This window comes from Corythoichthys intestinalis, chromosome 12 (genome assembly GCF_030265065.1).
Source record: "Corythoichthys intestinalis isolate RoL2023-P3 chromosome 12, ASM3026506v1, whole genome shotgun sequence".
In the NCBI taxonomy this organism is placed as follows: Eukaryota; Metazoa; Chordata; class Actinopteri; order Syngnathiformes; family Syngnathidae; genus Corythoichthys; species Corythoichthys intestinalis.
This window is the reverse complement of record NC_080406.1, coordinates 42,558,559-42,571,301: the sequence shown is the minus strand read 5'-3', so window position 1 is coordinate 42,571,301 and position 12,743 is coordinate 42,558,559. Positions and strand designations below refer to the sequence as shown.

The following is a 12,743-nucleotide window of genomic DNA, read 5'->3' as shown; positions in this document are numbered from 1 at the left end:
AAGACCGCGCTGGACAGTTTGTTCTTGCGCTGCAAAATTCCAGTGCTAATTTTGTAGTTATTAGCTGTCCAAATATAAAAAAGAGAAAACAGGGAAATCTACTTCCAAATTTTGCTTTTACAAAGAAATCGAAGATGAAGGACCATGAGGAACAGCAAGAAGCTAGTTGTTCGGCAGATGTGAGGATGTGGATAACAGATACTGCTGTGCCTGAAGGGACCGTTTCCTGTTAACGAATTATTTGTATGATCATACTCATGTATCATGTGCATTATCATTTTATTGTATAATTTGCGCATCAGTATTTCACTTTAATAAAGATGCCAGCCTACATGCATGTCTTCCTCACCACTGATGTGTGGGGGCGCTATTCCTTCCGAAGGGCACCATGAATGAGCTCGCAAGGCTGGAGAGGTTAAAAAAAAAAAAAAACTAGACCTTAAAGGCCGCTGATCCATATCTATGAAGAATTCAGGGATTCAAACATTTATTCACAAGCATTTTCACCAGAAAAGCTTTGTTTACATATGGCGGCCGCCACATTGACTAACAGACTAGCGTTGTATTTCGACATATTGACCTGAAATAATAATGATTAAATGTTTTTTTTTGTTTTGTTTTGTTTTAAACCAATAATCGAGATTGTTTTACGTCCATATCTATAATGAATTCAGAGATTTAAGCATTTATTAACAAGAATTTTCAACATAAAACGCTTTGTTTTACCTAAGTGCACTTTCACATTAGCAATGTTTGGTCCATTATAAACGGAGCAGAGTTCTTTTTCTCAGAGAGACTGCTCCATTTTTTAAATGTGAATGTGCGTCCGAACTCTAGGTCGGACAAAACAAACAAACTCTGGTCCGCTCAAGAATCGCGGGTCTCAGTCCGCTTTAAGCATACCCTGCTTCGCTTGTGAATGCAACAGGAGCAGGGTGTGCTTTTGCTACTTTACGTGCGTGATGCTCTAGGCTGTGAAGCTACAGTGCCTTGCAAAAGTATTCGGCCCCCTTGAATCTTGCAACCTTTCGCCACATTTCAGGCTTCAAACATAAAGATATGAAATTTAATTTTTTTGTCAAGAATCAACAACAAGTGGGACACAGTCGTGAAGTGGAACAACATTAATTGGATAATTTAAACTTTTTTAACAAATAAAAAACTGAAAAGTGGGGCGTGCAATATTATTCGGCCCCTTTACTTTCAGTGCAGCAAACTCACTCCAGAAGTTCAGTGAGGATCTCTGAATGATCCAATGTTGTCCTAAATGACCGATGATGATAAATAGAATCCAAATGTGTGTAATCAAGTCTCCGTATAAATGCACCTGCTCTGTGATAGTCTCAGGGTTCTGTTTAAAGTGCAGAGAGCATTATGAAAACCAAGGAACACACCAGGCAGGTCCGAGATACTGTTGTGGAGAAGTTTAAAGCCGGATTTGGATACAAAAAGATTTCCCAAGCTTTAAACATCTCAAGGAGCACTGTGCAAGCCTTCATATTGAAATGGAAGGAGTATCAGACCACTGCAAATCTACCAAGACCCGGCCATCCTTCCAAACTTTCTTCTCAAACAAGGAGAAAACTGATCAGAGATGCAGCCAAGAGGCCCATGATCACTCTGGATGAACTGCAGAGATCTACAGCTGAGGTGGGAGAGTCTGTCCATAGGACAACAATCAGTCGTACACTGCACAAATCTGGCCTTTATGGAAGAGTGGCAAGAAGAAAGCCATTTCTCAAAGATATCCATAAAAAGTCTCGTTTAAAGTTTGCCACAAGCCACCTGGGAGACACACCAAACATGTGGAAGAAGGTGCTCTGGTCAGATGAAACCAAAATTGAACTTTTTGGCCACAATGCAAAACGATATGTTTGGCGTAAAAGCAACACAGCTCATCACCCTGAACACACCATCCCCACTGTCAAACATGGTGGTGGCAGCATCATGGTTTGGGCCTGCTTTTCTTCAGCAGGGACAGGGAAGATGGTTAAAATTGACGGGAAGATGGATGCAGCCAAATACAGGAACATTCTGGAAGAAAACCTGTTGGTATCTGCACAAGACCTGAGACTGGGATGGAGATTTATCTTCCAACAGGACAATGATCCAAAACATAAAGCCAAATCTACAATGGAATGGTTCAAAAATAAACGTATCCAGGTGTTAGAATGGCCAAGTCAAAGTCCAGACCTGAATCCAATCGAGAATCTGTGGAAAGAGCTGAAGACTGCTGTTCACAAACACTCTCCATCCAACCTCACTGAGCTCGAGCTGTTTTGCAAGGAAGAATGGGCAAGAATGTCAGTCTCTCGATGTGCAAAACTGATAGAAACATACTCCAAGCGACTTGCAGCTGTAATTGGAGCAAAAGGTGGCGCTACAAAGTATTAACGCAAGGGGGCCGAATAATATTGCACGCCCCACTTTTCAGGTTTTTATTTGTTAAAAAAGTTGAAATTATCCAATAAATTTTGTTCCACTTCACGATTGTGTCCCACTTGTTGTTGATTCTTGACAAAAAATTAAAATGTTATATCTTTATGTTTGAAGCCTGAAATGTGGCGAAAGGTTGCAAGGTTCAAGGGGGCTGAATACTTTTGCAAGGCACTGTACATGCAGTGCATCCTTGAAGCGGAAGTACTGAGCGCACGCTATTCAAAATCAACAATGGCAAGAGGACAGATGATTAACCCTGGCTAAATCTTGTTGTGCTGCACCAAAGTTGTTGCATTTGTTACACAGAATCGGACTCTAATATGGTGGTTGTGTTTTGGATGCTGTTCCTGAACGCATAGTGTGAGAGTTGAGAGAGGTCCGGGATACTTTCACTTTCTATGTTTTGTTGTTGTTGGCTTCGCCTACGGCTGACAGTAGCCGTGTTGTGTTGCACAAGTTCTAAAATGAAGGATTGAAAACCTGACGAAGCTGGCCACTTTGTTGTCGTTGCTACAGTATTAAGTAAACAATTGCCTTCACCAGAGGCTCCATTTTTTTGGTTGTTTTTTACCCCCCTTTTTTTCCGAAGGGATGGGGCCGGGGGGGGGGGGGGGGGGTAGTTCGGTTGGCGCAGTGTGAATGCTGAACCTTTTCAACAAGTCATTTGCAAGTACATTGCAAGGTAGCTCTCCAACCAGACCCTGGTCCTCTTGGTCTAATGTGAAAGTGCCCAAAAACAAGCCTGGAAGCTTCAGTTAAAACAGACTTGAGCTAACAGCATTATAGACTTCCAGTTTAAATGGCCAAAGGAATCACAAAATGAACTGGAAATGTAAAAAAAAAAAAAAAAAAAGATGTACTCTTTCCTAACCTACCAGTGCATTTGTTTTTATATCTAAAACAAATCGAAAAATGAATCAATTGTAGCCCATTTAGTCAGATCTTTTGGTTTTGCCAAAATCACTTTGAAACCACAGGATGGTGAACTGTATTTTCATGTACAGTGTTTGAACTTTAAGAGTTATTTATTGAGTCAAATAAGTTTTAGTATTGCTCAGTGAAAAATAGTCTCTTTGTTGTTGATTTTGAGACGTTTGTATAATTATTCATGAAAATGTCACAGAATTAATCTTTGAAGTAGTTTTCCTTCATACAAGGTCCCTACTTATCATTTTGTGCAGTTAGCCAAAACAGACTGAAAAGGTTGTGAGCGAAAGTAAGGCAATCAAGGATGAATCATCACATGCGCCGCAGCTTGAAGACATGAGTGTGAGATAGAAGCGTGACAATGGGAAACAAGACAGACAGCCCCCGTGCTTATCAGTGGCTCATCTGTACCATGTTGCAAACAGTGTTCACCAAGTTCACTCCTCATTATTATAATGGGATCGTGACCGGAGGAAAACTAAATCGAGATGTACCCACATCAGAAGTCAGATATTAGACGGTCTAAGCAGAGTAGAGGAAGAGATGACAAATGGATGGCTAGAAATGGGGCAATCAAACACGAGAAGTACAAGCATAAAACATAAAAAAAATTATAATGGAAAGGGGGGAAATTGCCTTGTACTGTATGAGGTTTGTGGGCTCATTTAGAATGGATCCAACCTGTGGCTAGAATATTATGAGAAAAAATGAGAAACGCTCGCAGATAATTTGAGAGAAAAGTAGTGAAAAATAGGGGCAAAATCACACATTGCCATTGTACGCTGATGACAGGATAACTATGTGGTTATTTTAAAAACTCAGTCTGACACCCTAACATTGCCATTCTGACAGGCAGAATGAGCTTTTTTTGACTTGGTTGTCAAATCCATCACAAGGCATTCGCCTTAAGGACAAAATCATGGCTTTGAAGGAACCTGGTCATCACATCACAACAAGTGTTATTGTCACACACCAGTTAAATTATTTAGCGTTTACTGAAACTTTTTCTGAAACCAATTTAAGCAAATCTTTTGGAACCAGTTTTGGAAGTCCTTTCCCGCATGACTCAAAGATGAAATGATAAAATTGTGCCTCAATTGTGCACATTAATGTACTAAAACTGCTGTCCTGATCAACCAAGTCATAGTCATGAACTGGTAATCACACATAACAGATAATAGCATGCAGTTTTGTACCCATAAAGTTGCATTCACACAGGAAGTGAGAGAGAGGATGGGATGTTAATAGAATACAGTGATAGGAGGAGATCACAGTAGACTTGTGGTTACACTCCATGATAATCTCAATTTTTGGGGTGAGGGTGTACAGATAGCTAAAGGCAGCTGAACAAATAATTGATTAATAGATCAGTAAGCAAGCCAGGAATGTTGGTGAAGAAAAAAAACTAAAGTTTAATTAATCAAGTACTATTATACTTAAAGGGGATTATTCTTATTAACCTGCAAAGCATCAGAGGTTGTTTTTTAAAAATGACCGTGTTCCATGCCTTACAGGACAATAAAATCCATGCTAGAAATGATTTTAAAGAGACAATGCAAATACAGTGGTACCTCAACATTCGATCACATCGACATACAATCCTCTGATGTTAAATTTGACTCATCATTTGTCTCCACATGCTCGAAATACGATTTATGACAGCGTTGCAATTTCATTTTCATTTCATTGCATAGCGGATTTTAATGTGAGAGAAATCAACATGGATCTCACGAAGGTTAGTGCAGGTGGCGAAAAAAGGAAAAAAGTGACACTTACCATTGAAATTAAGAAGGAAATACCAGAAAAATACACCGTATTTTTCGGACTACAAGTTGCAGTATTTTTCATGGTTTGGCTGGGGGTGCGACTTATACTCAGGAGCGACTTATGTGTGAAATTATCAACACATTATTATATCATTTCACATGTTATTTTGGTGTTTTGGAGTGACACTGATGGTTTGGTAAACTTGTTAGCATGTTCTTTATGCTATAGTTATCTGAATAACTTAATAGCTACAGTGGGGAGAACAAGTATTTGATACACAGTCAATGAGAAAACCCATTGGGAGTGAATCAAATACTTGTTCTCCCCACTGTATGTTACATTAACATACCGGCCACATTCGCATTTCGTTGTTCATGCATCATGTAATATTATCATACTGTACACATATTCGGCATGTTGTTCTCTATTGTACTTTTATTTTAATTAAATTGCCTTTCAAGATGACATAGCTGTTCTATGTGTTGGATTTTATCAAGAAAATTTCCCCCCAAAATGCCACTTATATATGTGTTTTTCCTCTTCGTTGGGCACTCAGGTGCGACTTATAGTCCGAAAAATACGGTAAGCGTGGTGTGCATGTCAGTGCACTGGCTCGACAATCAGGCCAGAATATGTCTACGATCTCGATGACAACTCATTATTATTATTATTATTATCAATGTAACATCGGCAAGGAAGTTGCCAGCTTTGTCAGATTTTTAATTATTTATTTCAGAATTTGTGCAACACAACACGGCTATTGTTCGCCGTAGTAGAGTAAGTAAAAAATATGCCGCACCTCTTCCTCTCTCATCAGTCACACTGTATGTTTAGGAGCAGCATGCAAAACACAACCGCCATATTAGAACCCAATTAATATTATTATTAGAATTTGTATTTATAATGTATTTGTTAAGCTATTTGTACCTGTACCTTCAGTATTTATTCAGGATTTGGCATAGGTTTGTGGTTAAGGAACGAATTATTCGAATTATTATGTATTATTATGTGAAAATCCTACTAGACATATGACCATTTCGACATACAAACCATGTTCTAGAACGAATCAAATTCATATGTAGAGGTACCACTGTACTTATGTTCCACTTAAACTACTCACGGCTTTGACACTGGTTCTCTTTGGGGCCCCAGCAACGGCCATTACAGGAGCGATGACACTTCTGACCTGCAAATAATGTCATGGAAACGATCATCAATTCTTGGCTACAATGATCAAAATCATTAGTTTTTTTTAATCGGATCGGTTGAAAATAATTCATGCAAGCAGAGTAACAAAAATTGCTTCGATATCAATGTCAAACTGCTTGTATCCGAGCATGAACGCTGACTGCCATTGACAGCAATAGACGTCCAACATTTAAACTGGAGATGCAAGCAGTAAATGAACATTCAAAGAAGAATAAAAAGAGCCATATGATCGGATGTTTATTATTATCAGTGGCACTGATAGTTAACTAACCATTCAACAACACTGCATCCTTAACATGATGTTGAACTCATATATATCTCGATCGCCTTTGCCAAAATATGACATGGCTTTGTTAGTTTCTTTTAAAGCTAAGCGTTAAACCTCTACAAATCTATTGGCAATAAAAGCATCAAAGAAGCAAAGTATGTAAGTGCCGTACTGGGTAGTTTTGGAAAGCTTAATTGACTGTCTGATAATTGAGTGAGAGGAGAGTTAGCCTGTGCAAGTGCAAGAGTGCTGTCCTCTGTCCATCAGCCTCTTCAGATGAGAGCTATTAGCGCCAAGACTTACTCTGTTAACAACATGAGTCTCCATTTTCCGCCCTCATCTTCCTCATATGTGGCCCTCTCCACTGCACTCTTTATCTCTTTCACTCTCCATCTACCTTCCCTAATCCATCGCCCCACTGTTTTTTTTTTACTTAACGTCTGACATTGTTTCGCTTTGTTCTTTTTCACCAGCCTGTTGCCTTTTTCCTCGTCCTTCAACTTGACTCCCTCCAGCAAACTGGCAGATCTCAAGAACAGGTCGACAGCATTAAATGCGGCGTACAAAGACAAATGTAAATGACAGCGGACTATGATTTGTAGTCTCAGATTTCTATCTTTTTTATAGTTCCCCTTGGAGTCTGTCGGACAGTGAAGTCAAATGGGGCAGGTTTTCGTTGAACGTTTTAGATCTCATTTTCTAAATTCTTAGTGATTCACAATAAATGTGCATCACTTTTTTAAAGTGATCTTAAAACAGTCTGTGAAGGTTGCAATGCCAAGTGTGCTTATACTCAAGGAAGGGCAGCTAGACATGACATGTTTGATAAATTTACAAATGAAAAATCATATGTAAGTAATGTAATGTATTGTAAGTAATGTATTGTAAGTATTGTATTGTACGTATTGTAGTGTAAGTAAGTGAACCCTCTGCCTAAGGAGACTTAAAGAGCAATTGAAACCAATTTTTACCAAACAATAATTAAGGTGTGTGCCCAATCACTGACGAATGGTTTAAAGCTGCCCTGCCCACTATAAAACACACACCTGGTAAGAATTGTCTTGATGAGAACCATTGTCTGATGTGCATCATGGCTCGGTCAAAAGAGCTGTCTGAAGACCTGCGATCAAGGATTGTGGATGTGTATCACGCTGGGAAAGGATACTAAACCATCTCTAAAAGTCTGGATGTTCATGAGTCGACAGTCAGAGAAGTTGTCTACAAATGTAGAAAGTTTGGCACTGTTGCTTCTCTCCCAAGGAGTGGCTGACCACCAAAGATGACGCCAAGAGTTCAGCGCAGAATACTCAGAGAAGCAGAAAAGAACCCTAGAGTGTCTGCTAAAGACTTAAAGAAATCACTGGCACAATCCAATATCTCTGTGCACACATTAACTATATGTAAGACTATGACCAAGAATGGTGTTCATGGGAGGACTCCATGGAGGAAACCACTGCTGTCTAAAAAAAACCAAAACATTGTTTCTTGTTTAATGTTCGCAAAAAGGCACTTGGACACTCCACATCAGAGGACTGATGAAACCAAAGTTGAATTGTTTGGGAGTAACACACAACGTCATGTGTGGAGGAAAATTGGAACAGCTCACCAACATAATCACCTCATCTCCGCCGTGAAGCATGGTGGAGTGAGCATCATGATTAAGGCTGTTTTGCTGCCTCGGGGCCTGGAAAACTTGCAATCATTAATGGAAGAATGAATTCAAAAGTTTATCAAGTTATTTTGCAGGAAAATCTGAGGCCGTCTCTCAAACAGTTGAGGCTAAAAAGAGGATGGATGCTGCAACAAGACAATGATCCAGAACACAAAAGTAAATCAAATACAGAATGGTTTCAGAAGAACAAAATACACGTTCTGGAGTCCAGACTTGAACCCCATTGAGATGCTGTGGCATGACCTAATGACAGCGATTCATGCCAGATATTCAAGGATTCTGACTGAACTACAGAAGTGTTGTAGAATAGAATGGGACAAGATTAGTCCTGATCGGTGTGCCAGACTGAGTTGCAGCTAGAGGATGTGTCTGTTTGAAGTTATTGCTGCCTGGGCAAATATTAAATGTGATGGTTCACTTACTTATTTTTCTGTCATTGTTTGCATACTATCCTCGTTAAAATATGAAAACTTATACATTTTTGGGTGGTTTTAGGTCAAGTGGCTACTTTTTTTTCATCTGTGTGATTTCAAAAAACTATCAGATCACATTTCACGGTGATTTTATGCAGAAATGTGAGAAATTCCAAAAGATTCAGATACTTTTTCATACCACTTTATACACTGCTCAATAAAAGTTAAGGGAACACTCAAATAACACATTGTTGATAGGCCTGAATGAAATATTTTTATTAAAAACTTTGTTCTTTCCATAGTTGAATGTGCTAACAACAAAATCAGATGAAAATTATCACTGAAAAGCAAATGTACCAACCCATGAAGGTCTGGATTTGGAGTTATACTCAAAATGAAAGTAAAAAAAACACACTACAGGCTGATCCAACTTTTATTTTTGGGGCTCAGTAGAGTGTGTGTTCCTGATGAAGTGCCGGATATTCTCTTGCTTGTGGGCTGTGGAACGGATTGCTTTTTGATTTCTCATGCTCGCTAAGTTTTCGCAATTGTGAATTAAACACAACTATAACGTGTGGCGGGCTTCATGTGAATTACGTCCTCAATGGTCAATTAGGTTTCCAGCATCCCCGGAAGTTATTACGGACCCACTGCTTTGAATCGGACCCACTGCTTTTTAATCGTCCGCCATTTCTGTACAGTGGCATCTTGTGTTAACCCAATATGGAATCTTCTGATGCCCCACAAGCCGACCACTGCATTAAGGGATGTCCAATCCGTTTAAAGTTGATTGGACGTTTACTAGTTACAAACTCATTTAAAAAGTTTTAATTTCATTTTCAAAAGCCACATGATTGGACATCTATCACTGTAGGCAATGAAAGCGTTCAGGAAATAAGTTGATGTTTACACCTACACAAGATCCTGCCTTGAATATACTAGATTGTTACTTACATGTGACACTGCTGTTGGTGGGTACTACCACAGGAAAAACACCTGAATTCTTGACAATGTCCTGCCAATGAATAGTGTCTGCGTGACACAGGAACTTGTTATTGTCGACATAGACGCCTCCACTTAGAATCTCTGTAATGACGAAAAACAAAAAAGGAAGGAAGTCAGTACCCCATCATATGATAATAACATGATATTTACTGGAATAGCCATAACAACAGTGTCTTTCATAAGCATGATTAAACCATTTCTCCCCCTAATGTAATAGGAGGTATTATAGTCAATCGTACAACCTCAGCGCTCCCTCCTTCTAGATGAAGGTGTGGTGGGAGTTACAAAAAGAAATGAATTCAGCCCTTCACCAGAGAAGCAATTATTGTGGGCTAAGAGTAGGTCTGTTCTCAAATTCAAATTATTTTCACACAGTGATGCTGTAAAATGGGAAAGATGGAAACCTAAGGCAGAAGAATACGATTTGACAGTGGTTTAGCAAAACACTTGCACATCATGTTCTTGGTGTCCATTTGCATACTGTGGTTGATTTTAAGTGGATACAAGTAAGTACATTGCAGCCACTGTGACAATCAAATGTCATATCATCTTATCCATATGTAAAGCAACAATGCTGACACAATTCCCATGTGGTTCAAATGTAAATTTAAAATCACAAATGTGGATCATTTGGGAGTTTAAATTTATATCAGATATTTCAAAATAGATAACCCTGGACTATCTTCAGCACTTTGAACCTTTATAAGAAGGTGACTATATTTGGTGAATTAAAAAAATAACAACCTCACAAAGACGTCATCATATGTAAACGATACATCACAATTTTGGGTCATGTAGCCCACAGTATTAACATTTGGTATTCAAGTGTAGCCAACATGACCCAAAATGTGATATTTATACACAGTATGTGAATGCCAGGTCTCAATTATTAAAATGTTAATAAAAACCAAATTAAAGTAATTGAAATGAATAAAACAGAAAACACTCGATATGGCTATAATGATACTATAAAGTTGATTATTTATTTTTTGAGAGTACGAAAGATGTCTAAATAATTTAAACTGGCAGGACTGGCTGTGAATGCTTGTTTCAATTTTAATCTAGTCAAAATGGATATCTAGCACCGTCAATTGTTGCCAATGTGTCATTGTGCCAAAGTGCTGTTTGTTATCAAGTGGCAAATGATCGCTGCAAGCCTCTCCCAGTCAAAATGAATTGGACGTCTAGCACTGTCAATGGCAGCCAATGCCTTATGGAGGGGGGGGGGGTCTAACTTTTATGCTATGGTTAGTTGAGATAATACTTTGAATTGATTATCTGTACTTAAAATGGAACATCAACACTGTTAACATAACAGTCCTATTTGAAGTGTTATGAGATAATTCAAATAAAATGAGCAAAATAAGAATTTCTCCCATGCTGTGTGTTATCAAGAGAATAATAATAGGAACAATTACTTTACATACAACTATCAAAAACATGTAGAACTCTTTCAGGCTTTATTTTCATTAAGGATATGTGCAATTTGTGGCCAAGGGAAATTAATTGCTCAGTTCTACAATAATAGTGATTGTATTGTGTGAAAATATCTTGGTTGGTCTATAATCAGCCTCAGTCAAAAGAGTATATGCAAGAGGAAATCTGTAATCATTTGTGAATATGACTTCAAATGGAGAAAAAAATACAAATGCGGCACATGACTACTGGAGGAAAACAATATGAAATTCAGGGAGGCAGAACGAATGCACGCGAGCAATTATATTGGTAGTAAGCGACTGCTGTGAGTTTTTTTTATTTTTATTTATTTTTTTTATTATTGCAACGTGGGATGAATATGATTAAAAATGGGAAGCAAATAATGAACCAATGATCAGGGAAAAAAAGACATGTTAATGAGTTTGTGAGAATGAATAAATTAAGTATCGAGAAGACTGCAAAGGATAAACTGAAGATTGTTTATTCTAGTGTTAGACAACTGCATTAATTAATATCCCTATCATGATTATCCTTCACTGATATGAAGGAGTCATGTGAGTAGCATTAATTCTGTTTTGAGATTCCTTTCCTCTACAGCGATGGTAAAGACTTGAATTGTGGAAAAACTGTGAAAAGTGAGAAAATAGTAGTATGCTACAGTAATTTCTCAATTAATGGACTTAGCGTTACGGAATGGTAATCATCGTGCACTTCGATAAATCAAGAACACACCAAAAGAACTAAAGCCTTGTTTATTCCCCCGAGCAAAAAAGAAAATGAAAACAAACATTAAGAAACAGGTGGTATGAATAATGTGACCATAATTACTTGGAATATATAGTAATGAATATGCACACACATATTTGTATGAATAATCATGTATTATACTTTGTAGTAAAACCTAATGTTAACTCATTGGCTAGCTTTGATAGCGCTAAACCTCCATTCCATTTTGAATGGGAGCATGAACATTAACATTTGTTCATTTGCCCCCTCCCAGTCAAAATGGATTGTTGTCATGGGCAGTGAAATATGATCATTCACTGCCAGGCCTCCTAGTGCAAATAAGGCATCTATTGGGCATCTATTGCTGTCCATGGCCGCTACAGTGGTATGAAGAAGTATCTGAACATATTGGAATTTCTCACATTTCTGCATAAAATCACCATCAAATGTGATCTGATCTTTTTCAAAATCACACAGATGTAAAAACAGTGTCTTCTTTAACTAAAACAACCCAAACATTTATAGGTTTTCATATTTTAAAGAGGATAGCATGTAAACAATGGCTCGGTCAAAAGATCTGTCTGAAGAACTGCAATCAAGGATTGTTGATTTGTATCACACTGGGAAAGGATACTAAACCATCTCTAAAAGTCTGGATGTTCATCAATCGACAGTCAGAGAAGTTGTCTACAAATGCAGAGAGTTTGGCATTGTTGCTTCTCTTCCTAGGAGTGGCCGTCCACCAAAGATGACGCCAAGAGTTCAGCGCAGAATACTCTAAGAGGTTAAAAAGAACCCTAGAGTGTCTGCTAAAGACTTACAGAAATCACTGGCACGGTCCAATATCTCTGTGGCCACATTAACTATATGTAAAAGTATG

General features: G+C 38.3%; 1 protein-coding gene across 1 annotated transcript in view; it reads right to left on the bottom strand.

The window, feature by feature from the left end:
- LOC130927503 (receptor tyrosine-protein kinase erbB-4-like) overlaps positions 1 to 12,743 on the bottom strand; it is a 452,680-nt gene that overhangs the window by 142,692 nt on the left and 297,245 nt on the right. Inside the window, exons 4-5 of the mRNA XM_057853388.1 lie at positions 9,650 to 9,781; positions 6,254 to 6,319 (exon numbers count right to left, since the gene is read on the bottom strand). Of these exons, the coding sequence (XP_057709371.1) occupies positions 6,254 to 6,319; positions 9,650 to 9,781 (198 nt within the window). The remainder of the gene's footprint in view (positions 1 to 6,253; positions 6,320 to 9,649; positions 9,782 to 12,743) is intronic.